The sequence below is a fragment of the Agrilus planipennis genome, unplaced genomic scaffold (genome assembly GCF_000699045.2).
Source record: "Agrilus planipennis isolate EAB-ADULT unplaced genomic scaffold, Apla_2.0 scaffold199, whole genome shotgun sequence".
Taxonomy (NCBI): domain Eukaryota; kingdom Metazoa; phylum Arthropoda; class Insecta; order Coleoptera; family Buprestidae; genus Agrilus; species Agrilus planipennis.
In genome coordinates, this window is record NW_020439011.1 from 346,433 (window position 1) to 367,221 (window position 20,789).

The 20,789-nt window shown below is 33.5% G+C and overlaps 1 protein-coding gene across 3 annotated transcripts in view; it reads left to right on the forward strand.

The window, feature by feature from the left end:
• The window catches only part of LOC108741271 (metabotropic glutamate receptor 7-like), a 75,394-nt gene that overhangs the window by 34,445 nt on the left and 20,160 nt on the right, over window positions 1-20,789 (forward strand). For all 3 annotated transcript variants that reach the window (XM_018476013.2, XM_018476012.2, XM_018476014.1), the window contains exons 4-6: window positions 5,750-5,919; window positions 6,647-6,801; window positions 14,554-14,790. In XM_018476013.2, the coding sequence (XP_018331515.1) occupies window positions 5,750-5,919; window positions 6,647-6,801; window positions 14,554-14,790 (562 nt within the window). The remainder of the gene's footprint in view (window positions 1-5,749; window positions 5,920-6,646; window positions 6,802-14,553; window positions 14,791-20,789) is intronic.

The window sequence follows — 20,789 nt, forward strand, 5'->3', positions numbered from 1 at the left end:
CATATTTAAAAGGGCACCAACCAAAAACTACTGCGTAGAATTAATTGGAATTTTTCACACACAAGCCTTGCTATATGAGCTCTCAAAGCATATAAAAATTATACGGCTTAAATGTGATGTTGGGTGCAAAAGAATACAATTAAATCCTCTGTCGGGAAAAAACGAAATGACTTTCCGAACAACCATAGTAAGGCAACACCATACTTGACCATTATGGGCTATATTTTATTTTGATTAAAATAAATATTCAGTTTAAATCTTAATGTTCTTAAAACAATATAAATAGAGAAGCTTTATACTATATACCAGTAATTATTTCAGACGGCACACCTAATTATAAGTTTAGTTTTCTGTTTTTTTTTTGTAACTGTTCACTTAGTTTTGAAAGTGCATTAGGTACTGCCACTTTTAGAAAGATTGCAACTATTAGAAAACTATGACGTTTAAAGAGAAACTTCATTAGCAGACTGAATCAAAAATTGCAGAAACTGTTCTTTGATCAAACACTCTAGAAAATTGCGGTTTTAATTAGCAATCTTACGGTGTGCTATATTCTGCTTTCGTAAAGGAGATTGTATATTCAGAGTTAATAACCTCTCCGTTTGTAAACAACCTTTAATCAAACTCTTCTGGTTTCGAAGTTATTTTGCACAATCGGAGATGCATTTTGAGCCACGCTAATTACTCTGCCTCTTTTTGACAGTATATCAAGTTCTAATAGTGAAGTTGTATTCCTCTAATTAATTAAATTAGCAAGAAACAAATTAAATCTCTTAATAGGACATTTATTATGTTCAGGAAAAAAGGGAAATAACGGACCCTGCTAGATCTTTACAGAAAATCGCCCTCTGTCAAACTCTTTGAGACTATTGATCTACACGTCGAGAACTAGCAGAATCCAAAGTTTTCCATAAGGATCTAGCAAGATCCTCTCCTGTTCCTGAATTTAACGAACACTAAGATACGAATTAGCTTGTTGTAAGTGTGTTTCTGCAGTTCTTTGACCAATTTCTTTGTAGCTTATGAAAATGTTGGTTGATGGGATATGAAATTGGAATATTTAATCCTGTTCTAACGTTATTGCGCCCTTCTCTGTTATGAAATCGGTCTCTTCACTTCAATGCTTTTGAATGTCTAACAACAAAATGCTTTGATGTTTTCACTCTCCGCATTTTTCATATCGCCCTCCGACTTTGTTACTTCAAAGTGGAATAAAACAATGTTTTGCACATTATATTATTAAATGATCAAATCATTTTTTTGCGATGAACTTTTCCCTTAAAGGTTCTGTTCTTTATCTAATATTATTTAATATCTGTTTTAAGAATTGAAATTAGTGTTTCGGGGGTAATTAAAAAGTTACTGTTAATTTAATTTTAGATGTACGATATTAATTTGGATATTTTGCTGGCTGTAGGTACAAGGTTTGGTTGAAGTGCAGAGTTATTGAAGTTTACTTGTTTCCTTGTCTAATCTAGCCGACGTTTCGAACTAGTTAATTAAGCAGGAACTTTCCATTTTAATTACCTGAGTATGATGTACTTGTGCTTTTCTGCATCATTTACTTCCAAGAATAAAAGAAAGACTGTTCGCCCATAAACTTTTGTAATATACCGTTTAAACGGAGGACATAATTAAAACTTGTTAACACAAAATTAGAAATGCCAAGTAGAATGTTAGACTTTCGAGTAATTATTCAAATTATAGCCGGAAACACATTTGAGAACCGTGGTTAATTCGTTTACTTCTGAATTAGTAGATAACTAAATAAATTCCTGGATGCTGGTTTCTTTCGCAAATAAATAAATAAATAAATTTTCAAATATGAATAACGAAACGAATATGTCCAGGCAAGAAATTTCTGTTAATATCAGAGCTGAGGTCTCCAAAGTAATGGGAATGTATGATATAGGGGAATTAAGGAGGATTGTATTATTTAACCCTATTTTGCCCTTGTGTATTATAAAATATTGTTCTTCCTCAAACTACAGTACTCGCGCTTTAATGTGGCACAAAAAAAAAGTAGGAGGGGAATTGAGAAAAAAATACTTGTAGTTAAAGCTCACATTAGCCACTGACTGTGGTTTTTAATAGATGATGCAAAGATTGTAGTAGTAGAACTAACGCGGTTTTTTTGAAGTGCGGATATCTAGTGAGGAAAATCAATTTTGTGATTATTCTAGTGTTAGTAATATGACGTGAAACGTATTCTAGGAAACGATAGCGCATCTTCGCAAATAGTAGCGCCAACCAGTAATCCTGTACAATTTCCTCGAAATGAAATGTTAAAACGAAGAGGCATTTTATTACCATGTTAATGAGAAAATGCTTTTAAACTATTCGAAAATACGTTTCAACGTTTCAACGCATCGTAATAAGTCCGCCTTTGTTTGTGTCGACGTCATATAAAGACCAGTTTAGTCAATTTGGTGCGTAATTTATCGTCATCATCATCATAAGGTCGTCAGTCCTAGGACTGGCTGGACAAGCACCTCCACGTTTCCTATCCTGAGCTAATCTTCCCATTTCCCTAAAACTAGAACAAACCACATCCTTAACTATTTGTGAACAGTAATCTAATGTAGGTCTACCTCGACCCCTTCTAACTCCCGTTTCTGCCTCTAATATGTCTCTCACTAGACCTTCATGCCTGAGAAGATGTCCTAATAACCTGTCTCGCCTATTTATTACTGACTTCCATAGAGTCCTCTGTTCGCATCCATACAGCACCGCGCTCCAAACATACAGCTTTAACAATCTGTTGTGAATTTCTAAATTAACCGTTCGCGAGCATAGAAGTGACTTTTTTATTGAAGGCGTCTCAACCTTACGCTAGCCTCTGCTTTATATACCTACTAATCCTTCCGTCCTGATTTATCTGACTTCCTGCATACCTAAAATCAGTCACTTCTCCTAATTTTTCGTCTCCTATCTTTATATTAGCTCTTTCCCTACTTTTTCTTTCCTTGCACGCCAGTACTTTTGTTTATTTTCATACAGTACTGTTTTGTCAATATCTCTTCCTTACGTAATTACTAATTATTAAATTTTAGGCAATGATTTTTCAATGGTGCAAACAGAGAAGACTTCACAAAGATTTCTGGTGTAATATACGTAGACATATGCCTACCTAGCGGCTTTAGGAATAAGTATCACTTGACATGTCTTCTTTTATATGTGTTTAATTTATATTATTTGCGCACCACGAGTTAGGCACAAAAGAAAGAAATTTAATTCGGTATTCACAAAGCCGTATATTTCTTTGAAGTTTATTACAAATACTCGCGTACCTACAAACGTAATGCGTCAAAGTTGTTCAGTGTAGAGAATTTGTAATTTCTTTTTTCACTTTACGTTAATTAATTTTATTACATTAAAAAGTTAAATTTCGGTAATTGTATGTTTGCTGCGTTTCTTAGCAAGGACGAACTCTTTAGAAAAATTTTCGTTTGTTTGACGTACTTGTATCTAACTTGCAGTTATGCTCGTGCTACCTTCATATGTTTACCAATTTATTGCAAGGTAGCAAAGTATTAAATTTACCTAAAGATACGTTTTCCTTTGATTCTCTGTCCTTTTATTCATCGGTCGTCCATTATATTCACAGCATCGATTGATAATGTTCCCGAAGCTGTTAAGTTGAAAACTAATGACAAGTTTCTGAAAAGCGGGATTTAAAATTGTCTTGATAATAATCGGAAAACTTGAACTTCTTAGTGCTTTTCAGTCTGCACAGTTTACAATAAAAGCTCAACACAATGAAGCTGTCTCACAAGCTTTTTCTTCTATAATAAAACAATAGACAGGTACAAGTCGACCAGACCGTTTTTTGATTTATTAAAAACTTCACAAAAGTTTCGAAAATAAGGAATGTTGGTTCTTTGTTGTTCGAAGTATTTTAGTTTTCTGCCCTAATGATCCGACTGATAATAAAGCCGAACACGTCGTTTTAAAATCGAGTAGTCCTAGCTATATTCGTAGACAGAATAAATTGAATATCTACCATTATCTAAATGGAACCAGCGTTAGAGAGGAGAATTGTCTAATACTGAAATTAAGATTAATTGCTTGATACTTTGCCAACGAACTAGTGCAGGGAATTATTTAAAAGTCCCTTCAATCCCTGTTGTAAATTTAATTTAACCCCTGCGATATCTAAGTGTCTAAAAAGCAATCATGAGGAGTTTAAAAAGTTGTGATGTTACATAGTCGATCATGCGGAACATCTTCAGGGCTCAAGGGCGAAACAAACCGAAGACCTACCCCAAAACATATTATAGAAACGTGTTCTATTAATGTTTAAAGAGAATTGAAACAAACAATTAGATGACTAGGTACCTACACTACATTTAGTTTGTTTGTCGCGACGCCTCCACCAAAATTTTCAGTAAATTTTTTTAATAATTGCCTTCATGAATATTTAATTTTCGACATTAGAACAAACATTTACTACATTAGCCATTCATAACATTACCATTCTTCTATAAAAAAAACTATCAATAAAAATGTAGTAGAATGAATTAACCTTTATATATTCATTTAAAAAAAAAAAGAACCTACTGTAAATATAGTACCAATCCATGTGTTTAAGAGACCATTGTATTTCTCCCTCAGGACTCGGCCTCGAGTGGGACCTTCGCATTAATTGGCTTGACGAAATAACAACCGACAGTGTACTTGTTAACACACGTGTGGTATGCCCGATTGTAGTACAATATAAATGTTGTGGCAACAAAAAGATGATCCTTAAAGGCACAAGATATTAAGGAACTCTTTTAATATTATCCTGCAAAAGGTTTACCGAAAAAAAAAAAACAAATTACAATGCATCTTGAAAGTAGACAGCAAAAAGCACTCTTCTTTGTAAATTAGTTTAGTTTAATTATAAACATTTATAAATAATATTGAAAAATTGGTATAATAATCCTGGGACGTTTGCAGTTTATAAAAGTGAAATTTAGTAGGAGAAAATTAGAAAAACAAGCAAGATTGATGTCGACATTACCATTTTGCTTTGGCTTTAGACTCATTTTGGGTATTTAAAAAATAAATTATTAAAATGAGTCGTTTGCTTCAAGAACTTGTTATATTTCGCTCCAGTGGATTCGAGAGGACGAAAAACGGAACGAAATAATAATGTGATCGTTACTTTGAATATATAACTAGATATTATTACGGCGCGAGTTATTTGCGCTCCTAATAAAGGACAATTTACACATAAAGAGCCGTTATTTTTAAGGGCTCCAACCAAATTGATTTTTTTATTAACATCGGCGTTCAAATTGCATCTTATCTTTTTAAAAATGTGTTTTTATCGTTGGGTTTATCAAAATACAAGCTGTAGAAGCTGTGACTTGTTGAAACACAGAAGTAAGTATTTGTAAATGGTGTCTACAAAAATGAGACTGAATTTTTTAGCTAATAATATCTGAAAAAAAAGCACACCCTTCCGAGCGGCCAAAGTTTCTTCCACCTTCATTGGTTTACACCATTTGTCTCAATTGACAGCTGATACAACTTCACGAAAACGAATTTATTGAGTAGACCGAAAAATGATACTTCAGACCAGAATTTTAAAAAGAATTCCCGAAACCTTAAAAGTTTTTTTTTCAGCTTATATTTCATTTGAACAACAGTCTTCCCTATTATACCTCCATTATAACATAATTCCGTAAAGAAAACTTACTTTACTATGCTTACATTAAGTAATAGTAAAAGCAAATGGAATATAACTTATTTTTCCTTCCAGGGGATAGCATCTTTTATTTCCTATTCAGTGGAGGCTGGGATCTGCATAGCTGTTACTGAGAAAATATTACGAAATTCGAAAACGGAAGACTTCGATCGAATAATAGATAGACTACTTTTAAAGCCGCACGCCCGAGCCGTGATTCTATTTGTCGATGAAGATAACACAAGGTATGTAACGTTATTTTATTCTCAACCCTCCAACTTATACGGAGAAATTTCATTAGAAATGTATCTTCTGCAGAACATCGTCGAATAGCGAATGTTATTGCTTTGATTGAAAGATCAAATATGTAATTTTCACACGAAACAAAATGTCACAAAATAAAAGAATTAAATTTAAAATACAACAACAGAAATCATTACGATTTACTTACTTATTAACTATTGGGTAAAAGTCGAACAGTTACTTTTTACTTTTCTTCTGTTTAAACTTGAGTCAGTAATATATTTGTTTTTGGCCATTGAAATCAAGCTTGTAACGTTGTAAGTTTGATGAGAAAATAATGTCACCGGTTTAAAATTGTACCAAATTAGTTATGTTTCGTTAAACCTCATGCCCTGAGAGCAGATTTTAGGGCGTAATTTCCATTATTACCGCCATAAAACTTCGATTAAGACAAAAGCAACGAGGTATCCTTGTGGATTACGCTGCATCATCTAAACTACTACAAATTGCTCAACTTCGATTATGTGTAAGTAACTCAGCACAACTTTGCAAATAAAACTTTTTAACTGCGGAATTTCAAGTTTACGTAACTCACGATCGTTCCCTTTTTTTTTATAAAAAGGTAATCAAGGTCTTACGTCGCCAGAAGATTTTGCCATTTTACGTTTTGACTAAAAAAATTTATTTCATTCGCAGAATTTAAACTTCTTGTCTTCTTTTTCGTTTCAGAAAGCTTCTTCAGGCCACTATCCGATCTAATTCTACCGGGCATTTCCTGTGGATTGGCAGTGACTCATGGGGTGCAAAAGTTCATCCAGTTCGGGACCAAGAATGGGCAGCCGAAGGAGCTATTACCATTCTTCCCCATAGAAACGCAATTAAAGGTAATTAATGACATTGGTTGTAATTAATTTTTTATTTAATGGCATGGGAACACCTCCAGAAAACATCAACATAAAATACGTGTAAGAGTGATAGACAAAATTTGATGCAACTTTGATACAGTGTTTTGTTGGAACAAAACACTTGGTATTTGAAATTTGAAAGGGTTAATTTATGCAATGAAGGAAGGGAAAGTTGTTGAGTTTTCATAACTTTCACAACTATCGACGCTATTTTTTTTTAAAGTTTATAACAAACTCGCACGTATGACAAAAAATTTAAGACAATTATTGTATTAGAAGTAGGCACCCATAACATTACTATTTACTTTTTTACTTAACATTTGAAGCTACCTAGGAAATTTATTATGCACTTCTAACTTGGTAATCTGGAATTTAACTTTTGAGAAAACTCCCTCAAAATTCAACTTTACGATTACAAACGGTATACAGTGCGAGCAAAGTTTTCAGATAAAATGTAAACCGATTTCTTTTCTTTTATGTAAATATCATATACATATAAAAGCTGAAAGACTTCAGTTTTACTACTTTGAATTTTAGGAAATGTAAACTGCAGATGCCCTATCACTTACAGGCATCTTTTCTTTTTCCTAACGGAGTAGAGAAACCAGACATTTAATCGCTTTGCCATCCATTTCAACCAATTCGACGTTTATTTCGTCAAGCCAAAAGCTTCATGATGTTGTAATAGTAGGCTTTACTGCAGCAATTTTCGCGTGTTAAGGTCTATAAAACGCCGAAGACCCTTTCAAAGTTAATATATTAGCTAAAATGCTTCCAAAAACATCGACTGCTTCGGACCCAGTTTCGTTCAGTGACTTTTTTTACAACTCTAATAAATGTTCGTTTTACGATGGTGGTTAGATAAGAATGGCCAAATTTCGAAAAAAAAAAAAACAGAAACTACATTATATCGGAAAGAAACAGGTCAAATAATTTTTTTGTTTCTTGAGTTTTGATTCATCGTCTTGAGTCTTCACGCTTCGATACTTGTGGCAGTTGTTTCGTTGAAGGACGAAGTCCTGAAGAAACGTCAGAGAACAATAACTCTTGAAGATAACAGCCTGAAATCCAAATACAGACATATCTCTGTTTAAGCAATTACTACGAACTATTTTGGATATGATTATATTATACTAAAACGCAGAAGGAGAAGACTTGGGTTATCAAGTCAAATATCATCCCTTAGGTATTTGTGTGAGTTGATTCTGCCTGTTAAAGTAATGACATGTGTCTTATTATCATAACTGATAGAAAGCAATCAACATTTTCATGTCTAACAATGTGTAACAAACAATGATTTGAACGCCGAGGGCAGTACACCGATTATTATCATCATCGTTCTTCATTTTCCAGATGGTAGGCACATTTTATGGCGTTAAAGCTCACTCAGCACAGATTACGTAATTTAATTCCTCGGCGTTATTCTGCAATCTAAACTGCTAGAGACGACTCCAAAATTATTAATTAGAATAACAATCAAATGCCAGAAACAAATAAAAGAAATTGTTGCGGAATATCGTTATATAAATCCATATGTATTAGTCAAATAAAAATGGAAATTCTTATTTATGGAATTCAAAATATTTATACCATATTGCTTGATGAATAATAATCAAAGCATAAAATTTTAACAGTTCACCAGTTTATAGAATCCACTTTATTGGACTTATTGTGTAGGCATGCATCGACATTCGCCAACTTCTTGCGACTGAAGCAATATATCCATCGAGGATTAACTTCCAAGTTTAAATTGGATTGTTGATAGCCTAGATATGTCTCCTCGTATCACTGCAGTTGTAAAAGATATAAAACCCATTGAAAAATTTCACGCCATAAATCAGCAATTGCATATGCTACCTATGTAAAGAAGATCATCTTTCTAATACCTGTATGTATTACGATTGCACAGTATCGAGAAAAGTCCTGGATTTCCTTGGAATCAAAACATTCAAAAGTATACGTTACTTTGTGTATAGTTCAACATTGTCGTCGCTGTTTGTTTTTTGAGTCATTTTAATTCTTTACGTGATAGTTGAAGAAGATGTTGAACTACGTATTTCCGGAAAACTTTAACTTGCGCTTAAAGTTTAGCAGTTTAAAGGATGACATATTTTCGTCCTGACGTGTTCTTGCTTGAGAAAGTAAACACCCTTGTTTTCCTTTGACTTATATGTTTAATTTAATTCTTGAGAAACTACCTTAGCATAGGTAGGTTTACACATACGGTTAGGGTATCTTGTTTGTATTACCTCTACAAACAATGGATCAATAAAGTAATTTCAGGGTTAAGGGTGTAATAAACCACAAAACTTGTAATGTGTGTATTGTGTTCACTACCCAATCTCTAATACACCTGAAGGTACTTAATAGTTTAACAGTTTTACAGAAGAAGATTTGAAGAATTTGTCTGTGCTTTAGTGAAGATTATAAACGGTCTACCTACTTGTATGTTTGCGTAGGATTTTCTTATGAAGAAATTTGTAAAGGATTCCTTAATTCCAAAATTGTTTAAGACTACAAAATTTTCAGTATTCCTTTGGAGAAATAAACCAATCTTTGTTAATTATGTCATAGGAATAGTACGAAGGAGATGAGATTACGTGCATACATATATATTTTTTGTATTTCCTTTCAGTAACTACCTACTAACTTTATTTTCTATATGGCTGTTTCTAAGAAAATTACACCTTCCATTATCAATTTACTTTGCTTGTTTCGTGCCTGCCATTACTCAAGTGGATTGAAGTTGACGACAACTATTAGGCATTGACGATGATGGTATTTTATTTAATTTTGATTTGGTCTTTTCCAAAAATAATAGTAGTAAAAGTAATAATAATAATAATAGGTAATATGTGGATGAAATAAACGATTCAGCTGAAAGTATTCAGCAGAGCATATAAAATAATAGTTCGATTGTGATGTAATTGCCGGTCAATGAGTTTTCAGCAGGCTCTGGTTGTGTTCTTTTGTTCCGTCGTGAACCAACAGCTGTTTTTGCTGTTCACGAAAAAGCGATAATTTTGGCGCACATTAATCTATTTCAGAAGCTAGAGGGCATAACGTACTTGTCCGGTTAGTCTACTTATAATAAAAGCATCCTTATGCTTTTGGCTTTTTACCTCGCGATTCTAATAAATCAAATTCTCGTTCCCTTCACCCTGTCAGGGACGTCGCTTCAACAGTATTAGAGTTAATGAATTCTCATCTAGCGCCTATTCAAAGAGAAGACCCTCACCTGGAGATCACTCATTATTAGTAAATAATATTTTTCTTTTTGGTTTACTTATCATCATCATCATCATAGGGTTGTCAATCGTAAGACTGAAGTTCCTTGTCAAGAAATAAACATGCATCAATAAAATGAACACGATTCGAACGATAATGGTACTCTTTTGGGTGTTTCATTCTTACCAGCCACTAATGCTGGTAATCGGGCGGTCCTTCCGGACTATAGGGCAGAAGGCCCATTTCAGTCCCCTTTAAGAATGGTTAGGTTGTGAGGTTCGGGTGAGAAAGATGAGACGGACGAAATGAAGACAGAAGAGAATGAATGATTTTATCTGTGGAATATTTGCCTAAGTGATCCAAGGAAACCACAGAAAACCTTGGACCAAGGCAGACGGACCCGGAATCGAATCGGCGTCCTCCGGAATATTGAGCAATGGTCTAAACCTCTAGGTCATGCCGCTCGGTCGATAATGCTACCTATCATATGTCTTTACCTATCATAACACAGTGTAAGGATACTCAAAGGACTATAGACATTTTCTATACGGACAAGGGTGTCTTTGTACTGTTTTTGATTTTTTTTTGTATTAGAAAAATATATGTATATGAAATAAACTCGGTTAGTTATTTTTAACCGCGTTTTTGGTGATTGTAGCATATTAGGCAGGCAATGTCATTATTTCCTTCAAACAAAAATTTGATTTCAAGTGGAAAATTGAGAGATATTTTAGTCTGCAGATGACATAAGATCGATTTTGGAAGCAGCTAAAGTGGTTCAACCATTTGAAAACGACTCGACCTGGTACCTTACTTTTAAATGGCGTCATTGCGTCTCGGAAAGCGATTTTAAATTTCGCGTTTATAATAGAATCTGATACCACAGCAGTGTTCAGTTATTTTTATTAACCGAATTTCGTATTATTTCAAAACGTATCTTCGGGACGGAAAATTATAAAACTTATACAGATTCGGCTTGTTCAGAGCGCAAGCAATTTATTAAAAGATGCGATATATTGAATACTTTGTCTTGTGCTCGGCGAAAGTATAATTAGCTTCTTGGTTTGTTCTTTGTAATATGAAGCCTTCTAGTTAGGAAAGTAGCAAATTAGAACAAAAATTAATGACGTTCAGGTTTTCGGAAATAATTGCACCCTTTCTCAAGAGAGAGTTGTGTACAGTTATAATGAAACAGGTAACCGTACACTTTATCAAAACAGTTGTTAACGAACTAAACTAAGTGTAAAATTTACTGAATTGCTAGAAGCAGTTGAGCTTTTCTTTTCTTTAATTAATCTATGCCGTGCTAATAAAATGAAGACTTTCAAAATGTAAAGAGCGGAATTGTTACAATTAGTTAACGAATCGAGGTATTTACCTCCATAACTTGTTGAAATTGAATATATGTAATAATAGTCGCGGATTGTTGTAGTAAAATTTTATTCTGGCTTATAATTTTCGAAGATAATTAACACTTCTCTACATTCATAACTACTACAAGTTACCTCAAATTAATGGGAAAAAGTTGTTGCTGATGTCGCATCCTCGCCGGGAATTGAACACGGGACCACTAAAAGCTATTAGAGATAGCAGCAACAACGACAAAACGTACTTTTTCGGGTTCGATTCTCGACGAGGGCGAAGGCAACAACAATTTTTCGTCATTAATTTGAGGTAATTTGTACGAGATAAAAATTAAATGAATTTTCACGTTAATGTTCAATATTAACAGTTTCTGTAAAATGTTTTATATAATGTTAAAACGTACGTACATCTAGCGTATTATTTTTGTGTCTACCTCTGCGAAAACAATAGCTGCATTTTGGTTGGAATTTTTCCCTATCTGGAGTTGATAATTTATCTTGCCAGCTAGACAAAATTCGTTCTTTTCGCAAAGAGTGTTACCATTATAACGATTAATACACCTCTTTTGTCCTTTAAATGGTTTACCTTTGAAAAAAGCCTCGAAAACTGGAAATCGTTTTCGTTACATTGTCTCCTCCCAGCTGAAGTCATTTATCTTCCAATGTTCTCTGATTATAGGCTAAGTCAATTATTTTTAGAGACTATTGCACACAGTTTTCGAGGGACATGTAATCATAATTTTGGGAAAAAAATAATAATATAAAAAGTAAAAGAAACGCAGAAAATCCAACTGAAGATACACACACATACATACAGTAACATCGGGTGATGTTGCTACTGTTAATAATTAGAAGTAATGCGTCTGAATTTTGGATTAACTTATGCGAAAATTTTTATTTCAGAGATGTGTTTCGCCGTTTCTTTTGACTCTACAAAGTTCCAAGTTATTTGTGCTGTCATTACTTCTTCCGTACTTTACTAAAATTATTCTTGGAATGTTTTAGAAGATAAACGGAAGTTTTAGCAACACGCTTCCCTTAATACACATTTACATTAATTATGAAAGGCAAACATTATTTTTTATTACACGGGATAAACTTCGCCCAGCAGTATTGAAGAAGTTTATGTTCGATTTTTGCATTTACAATAAGAATTATACCTGTGTATGTATGAATACTGTAATCTTGACGTATAATCGAACGCTGATCAAAATAAATTTGAGAGCTGGTGTTATAGGCGGATGCTAACGACACCGTGAATAGAAAATGTTGCAAACAAGGAGGTATTAGAAATGGTAGAAGAATGAAAATCAATAAGAAATAGACGAGTTCTAGCTGTTCGTAAGGTATTAAATCGTTCACCCCATCGTTGTCTTTACATTTCTTCAGATAGAAGCTTTTGGAATCAATATTAAAAAAATCATGATTAAACATTTGTATTGGATATTAAATTAACTTACATATGCGTAAATGTTTAATCCGTTCTGCACAGCTTTTGTTTGTTAGCATTCTCCTCGTCGATTATTACCATCTCAGAAGTGTGTTATTTTCGGCGTAAGCTTATGAATATAGTAAAAAGCTAAATGGGGGTAAATTACCATAGCAATTAGGAAGGTTTTGACCACAAAATGGTTATTTGTGAAAGTCGGGTTCGACCGCAATTTCAGTTGCCTGTAAATCAGATGGACCGAAAGCGAAAATCCAAATGGATGAATATTTGGCTTCCATGAAAAGACGCGTGTCATTACTTTGCATCGACTTCCACAGAACGAACTTTTATTTGCAGAGCAATCAAATTCTAATAGAATGGCAAAATGCCAAAGATGTCATAGACTGTGATTGTTCAAATCAAGCAGATATAAAATACATTACAATACGAAACCACTGCTTTAGAGAGAACAAGGGTTGCAATCGCACCCTCCAGTCAAATTACTAACTGCCGCTGATTTATTAGGATGGAATGCCTTTTGACGTTTGTCACAGATAGGTACATGCTGGAACGGAATTTCATGATCATTCCCCAAATGAACTCGGAGACGATTTTTCCCAAAGGAACACTTAAACACTTACCTTATACAGAGTGTTTCTGAAATAAGTAGCAAGCTTGCAGGAGGTGATAGGGCGCTATAAAACAAGAAAATTAAGTAAATGTTTGGTGGTTCGATAGACAACCGTTTTCGAGGAAAACGTTCAGACAAGGGCCAGTCCGGCCCTGGTAGGGAAAGACGATGTTGCAACCCGTATTCAATCAGCTGGTGCTTAGTAGCATCCGTGTTGTATTTCTTGTTTTTTTTTTTAGCAAGCAACCGTCACTCTTCACATTTTTCATCGGTTTAGCTACTAAGTTGTCATCACTATTTATATAGTACATTGCCAGTTCACTCCCAGGACCGGCTTCGAATTGCAACTTCTTCTGGTTTTCTTACAAATCTTTTTGCTTCTAAATAATGTAGAATATCACGAAATTGATTTGCTGCTTAGTAGATATTTGTAATTTCGTATTACGTGTTAAAATACACTCCCTTTAATAAGTCAGCTACCGATTTTGAAATAGGTGCTTGAAATATTAAAATCTGGTTCGGAATTCTCACCACGCAGCCCTATACATATAACATCGTAATACTGCATTCATATCCTCCGGGATATATTATTATGAGATTATAAATTCGTTTGTTTAAGCACTTTGAGATATGTCCTGAAACTCTGAAGCGTAATTTTATCTCATTCTGGCTACCTGCTATTTAAATAAGGAAGTTTAATACGTTTGTGTTTTCTCAACGAGTACAATAATGTGTTTCCTGTAGGTATATAAAGCGAATTTGTAGTTTATGTCTGAGCATTGCGGAGGCACAAATTTGGGCAATTTGTGCAACGATTACACGTTAGCTAGTGCAACAAATAACCGTTCGATTATTATCGGCCTTCGACAAGTTCTCTATTTTAACGGTGCATTCGACCAAATTTGGAATTAATTATACCTACTACTGTATTCCGATACGATTAGACCTTTATTTATACGAAATCGGCTTCGATATTCATATTATTTATACATACATGCTTAGTATTGCCAAATGTTCGCCATTAGTTTCAATTGGAGTCCTTGAATATGACCATTTCGTTACACATGTTTTTGTTCCAGAATTTGACAGCTATTATCTATCGCTTCGTCCGAAAATGGACAATGACATTTGCAACAACAGTTCGGGAAATATTTATAATGAAACGACGGGAACGGTAATTAACTGCCGCAATAGTTGGTTTCGTGAATTCTGGAGTCAACATAACAAATGCAGCTTCGAAGCCGATGCTACAAACAAATGCACCGGCGAAGAAGTTCTAACTGATTACGAGCAGGAAGGGCTGGTGCCGTTTGTGGGTAAGTCCCTAATAAGTTCCTCTTCACTTTATATGTACTAATCAAACTAAGTTCACATTGCACCAAGTAATAATTATAGTTTCCCGTTAGCATGAGCGCATTCCACCGAACAAAGAGGTATAATAGTAAGTGGAACGCAAACTACACCAAAGATTCTATTCGACCATTAATTTTATTATTAAAGTTTCTAAATAAAATCTTTTTAAATATTCTCATTGTAAACTACAATTTATATTAGGTACGTACTTCATTTTACAACTGTTGTGAAATTTACTAGAAATAGATGCGGTAGCTAGCTATAATAATTTTCTATTTAAGAGTAGGTATCTATTGTTCATGCAGCCCAGAGGCGAGTTTAATTATCTAATTACGTAATTAATTAACATTTTACGGCCAATATACAATAGCTAATTGGTATTGTAGTGGTTAGACTACGATATTACGCAAACAGGAGGGACTATCTGTATTGATTAAATAAATAACTTGCATGTTTACAGTGTGGTAACTAAAGTGATATTACAATATAATTTTAACCCTCTGATTCCCTTACCTAAATAATTTAAATGATGATGGTTTTTTGTAGTTATCTACCTCAAAAATACCTAACGTGTCTTTAAATTGTTTTTTAAATGCCTGACAGTGTTTTAAAGTCATTTTAATTTAATATATAATTTTAATAAACTTCTGGTTGAGCTTTGGGTTTATTATTGTTTGTTAAATACTGATAGTAATTAACACAGTTTGAAATGGATTGATTTCCGTTATCTCGCATTTATAATTAAAACAGACAGTATGCAATTTATATACGTACGCTTGTCTAAACATTCAAATGGTTTTAGTCCTTTGAAAGGATCAATTCTGGTGAAATTAATTAATAATAAATAATGCATCACCGAAAAAATTACTGTTAAAATAATTAACTGTTCAGTTTTAGTTTATTTGAACAAATGTACATTCGCCCTTTATAGATAAGGGTGTTTTGCTCGCTTTTTGACGTAAGCATGACGTTAGTGCTTTATGAATAACTCAAAAGATAATTCTGAAATGTTTGTTGAAAAAGGAAATTAAAATGCATTAACTTTCTTTTACTTTGTGTCTTGTGCAGCTGTAATTTATTATTAACCAAGTTTATCTTTTGAGCTAAAAATAGTACTTCGCTCGGCTAACTTATTTAGCTTTCGTTTTAGATCCTTAACAAGGTAGCTGTCCTTTTTGACAAACTAAATCCTCTGCAGTATATTTTCTTTTGAAGCAGGAATAGGTCACCAGGTAACTTTTATATCTTGCCTTGCAATCTTATCGTTTGCATTAAATTAAAAATAAACAACTTTTGCTTACAAAACAATTTTGTTTCTTTCGCTTGTGGCGTTAAAAAAATTAGAACTCGGCATTTGGAAACTAACGCTCCTTTTCAACTCAAAGCAAGAAAATGAAAATTTATATACCTCACAGTAAAGGATCTATGTAGAAATGTTTTGAAGTACAAAGCATTTGTTCAAACTTAAAGGAAATGCAGTAAACCGCATCGCATTTTATTCTATATACAATAGAGTAAAAACAGTTTGCAAGTGCGTTGCTGAAATGTAAACGTTGAAAAATATTATGTATATAATAATGTTGTAATGTAGGATTATTCGTCTGTTAAACGTTTAAATAAAAGATGGGAAGTTACTTAGGTTAGAATTATTACTGTAATCTTTAATTAATAATCTGCAACATCGACGTACTCAAGATAAGATCGTAGATAACCAATTGGAAAAAATTTGCGGGTCTATATTCTGATGCCATCCAAAATTGGACGATTTCAGCTAGTACATTTACGTTATTAGTCGTTCGACAACTGTCACTGTTTAGATTTTCCATCGGTATAGCTGCGTCACGTCCAGGACCGGCTTCGAATTGCAAGTTCTTTTGATTTTCTTACAAATCTTTCACAATAAGTAAAATAATTATTCTGACGCAAAAGAAATCGTTGTGGTTACATCAAAATCGTGTCCTCAAACAGTTGAATAAGAAATTTGAAACAGCTGACTGAATTCTAATGAATCTCCTTCTGATTCTCTGTGAAAACAAATTGTCTTCTCTTGACGTTCAAGCATTTGATTGTAGAACTTTGTAGTAAGTATAACAGATCAAGTAAATCCTGCTCCTGTAGGAGTTGCATATGTAAAAGGGTGAGTTGTAGATAACGAATGCGAAGTAAAACAAACGAGTTGTGCCTAGAAATGATTATCTCAGACTCTACTGACATCTCTTAAGCCTCCAGCTTGTGCATGCACAAGATTTGTGGAAATTCCTTTTAAGAAATAACCGCTGTAAAAGGTTTTGAAATCAACAGATGCGTTACGATTCTAAAAGCGACTTGTTCATCATTCATTGCAAAAGAAAGACAAATGATACTTCTTCATTTTTATGATGTCTTTAATATATCTACGTTTCTAATTTTTATGCATAATCCTTGCTCGTCCCACTGTTAATAAAATCCATTAAACGACGATTACTTGTTTATTTTGTTTTTAAATACGTATTTATTTTTTTTATTGGCATTTTTATCTGCTGGAAGGTCTTTATCTTTATCAATCTTGACGTGCTTTTATGGATTTGTGGTTGACACATCAACGTATTGATTAATTACCTTTTTGTGAAGAGGAATAGGGTAGTAATGAAAGTAGGTGGCTGTTTCATGTATAGGGTAAATTCTGCTTGTCAACCAATCGTTTTCTCTATTCTTCAGCGATGTATCGGAAAAAAAAATAAATAAGCAAGTGTCCGGTCTCCTTTACACTTCCCGCAACAGAAATGTGGCGAATAAAAGGACCCTAGCGACCCTTTTAAATGAATTTCACACCTTAAAAATGTTTTTTCCTGTAAAGGAAAAGGTTTTTTCTTTTCACTTTATTCTATTTAACGGTGAAATATTGCGAATAAAAAAAATATCGTAAAAATACGGTCTATACACACTAATTGAATGTTTGTTTGTCACATATGTGAAGATATACCATTCAACCGATTGTTACAAAATTTTGTAAGTTATTGTGTACACGTCAAGGAAGGTTCTTGAGTTAATAAAGAAATTCAATTTTTTTGTATGAATTTTTAATAATAAATAAAAGTACAGTAAACTTTTCCATCAGGGAAAATTTGCTTAGTATGTACATTTTGCTTTTTCATTCGCGAAGTTATGTCGAAATTTTCTGTCGATTTTTCATTCTATTTGGTTGAAACTGCACACTGTTACATGAGTGAATTCTCGATATACCTATGTACGTATAAATATGTATCAGTTTGAGTGAATCCTAACTAAACCAAAACTGCAACAAAGTTTTCTCGGTCAATATGCGCACATTTGATAAATTACAAACTCTATCACAATTACTTTGTTTTCAATTCAGCTCTAAATCTGAGAACGGTGGCCCAGTTAAATAATATGATATTTATTATTCGTAGAGCTGTAAGGTTCTATGACTAAAATGTTTGCATTTCCCATAAAAGCTGTACTTAATCAAATTAATCGTTTAGACATTTAATTAAAAGCTAGATGGGCACGCAAACAGATAACTAAACAGGCTTAAACTAATTATGGGTTAGAGTTGCTCTAATAGTCAAAGCTCAGATGAAAGCTTTGAATTGTTTCGAATAATACAGGATGTCATTAGCAAATTTCACAAGAGAGTCAACACGTATTGTAACTGAGTCAATTCCACTAGGTACAATGCCGACATTAATAGTTTAAATTGAATACAGTCGAAACTGTATCAAGTGCAAACTATACATAAATCCGTACCTATAAAACGGAAGTGACTTATCAGCTAATTGGAACAATATTACAGCAGGTGCATATAGAATAAAAGTAATATTCTAAGGCACTAAAATGATATCAGAAAGTTAAGAAAAACTCCTATTCCGCGCAGCGTTCAATATTAATTGCGACTTACGTTCACCCCATTCGACGTTACACTTAAAGCTACTTATTTTGGATTAGATCATACAACCTACGTCGATGACGCAAACACTATCAATAATTTTGCAGTTAGTACTTAATTTAATCCCTTACAGGTACTTGAATTGAGATGTATGTACCTACATGTATGCGCCGTAAAGAGATAAATGTGTCAATAATTGGCCTGGCTTAGGAGATCTTGAGCACTGGCCTTTACAAATACAACTTTAAACCCTCCTCTTTAATCTATCTAGTAATTGAATGTAGAAAAGCTATTAGCCGCATCTGTAAGGTTCTCTGTAGTCGACAGTTTCAGCTCGTTACCTACCACACTTGTTGGAAATTCTATATCTAGGTAAGCTTAAAAGTCTGCAGTTGTTTACGTGTCCTGTGATACAGTATATTCAGTAAAAACTGATCTGACTGCAGCTTCTAATGTGTAACTTTCCAACTTCCAATGGGGACAAATCCAATCCAAATGCGTCACACTGCCTAATACAATTAAGTTGCGCTAATTTTATATGCAAGGCGCATTCACCATTCTTTTATACATTTTGTTGTAGATGAGTTAACATAAATTTACAGTGCATAATTTATCTCAGTATAGCTAGTGAGTTTAAACGCTTAGATGGTGGTCACATGAAACCATATCTCCTAAAACTTTAAAAAAATTCCTTCCATCTCGCTTTTTACGTTAACATATTTTATATATTAAGTAGGTAATGGGCTTATACATATATGGGCATCAAGTTATTGATTATTATTATAACTTCAGTTAAATTTTTTAATTTAAGTATTTGAAAAAAAATATCGATTAAAACGTGTTTTATTGCACGATCGTCTATGACATCAAGAGGGTTGAACATGTCAATGCTGTTTTGTGACAGCTTTGAAAGAGTGTCTCCGGCGTCTTCCAAGAGACGACTATTTGTTCAATATGGCCTGTCCCTAATCTCTTCGCGAATAAAGACTTGTGAATTAAGTGAATAATGATAAAAAGTGGTGTTTGGGATATAGAGATGACAGGTAGATTAACTGTAAACCGTTCTAATGTGCACTGAAGTAATAATAATCCAGATAGGTTCAACTGAAGAAGATTGGGTTTGTTTGGTGCCAAAAATTTTGGCAATAAATCAGAATCGCTTTGTACCACAATTCCTTGCAGCCAGTTTTCAGTAAATATAATCAACCAACCGTTGAATAACGTCCGAGAAAAGCGTCTTTCGAAATAATACTTTTTATGGGAAAGTTCAGGGATCTGCACTTTTAGGTATACTATAATATCTAATATTTTGTGGGAAAATTCAGGGATCTGCACTTTTAGGTACACTTTAATACCTAATATACGTTGCACAAGATATTAAAGTTTAATATTGGAGTATATTAGGCTATGGAAAAGGGAATAAAAGGCAGATTAAGGTTTAATTTAACTTAATTTATTTTATGTCTAGAAACGTGCAGATTTCAATAGAATAGAATACATAGGACTTATTATCTTTGAATAAAAACGGAGCGGGTTCTCTAAAATGCAAATAAGGAGCATCCAAATCCATAAATAAAAATTCCTTCTAACAATGCAGACGTTTATAGTTGTGTAGTGAATATTTCCAGGAATATACTACACATAAATAATTTATGTATCTACTACCCTTCTCGTTCGAGCTACTTTGTTACCCAAATGTCTTGTCCTAACTGAAACAGGGCTCAATTGTCTCCCCTCGATGCTATAGACTTTATTGGAATCGGTGAAAAATGACTCCCTCAAGTTTTAGCTTTCTGATGCTTTCAAGTAGTTTGGATGTTTCGTGAATGCCGAGGAAAACTTCAAAAAAAAAAAAACAGAGTAGAATTAATTTTACGAACCTAGTTTGAATCATACATACTTTTGGGAAGTTTATTTTTAATTAATATTTTCATAGAATCGATATCGCATAAGTTGTGAGTTTTGAGAAGAACAATAAAGACTATTAGAAACCTTATGAATTTCTATTTTGGCCTAATGTAGATTAGAACACAATTGATCGCTTATATGTTAGAAACACGCACTTTTACTGGCTCT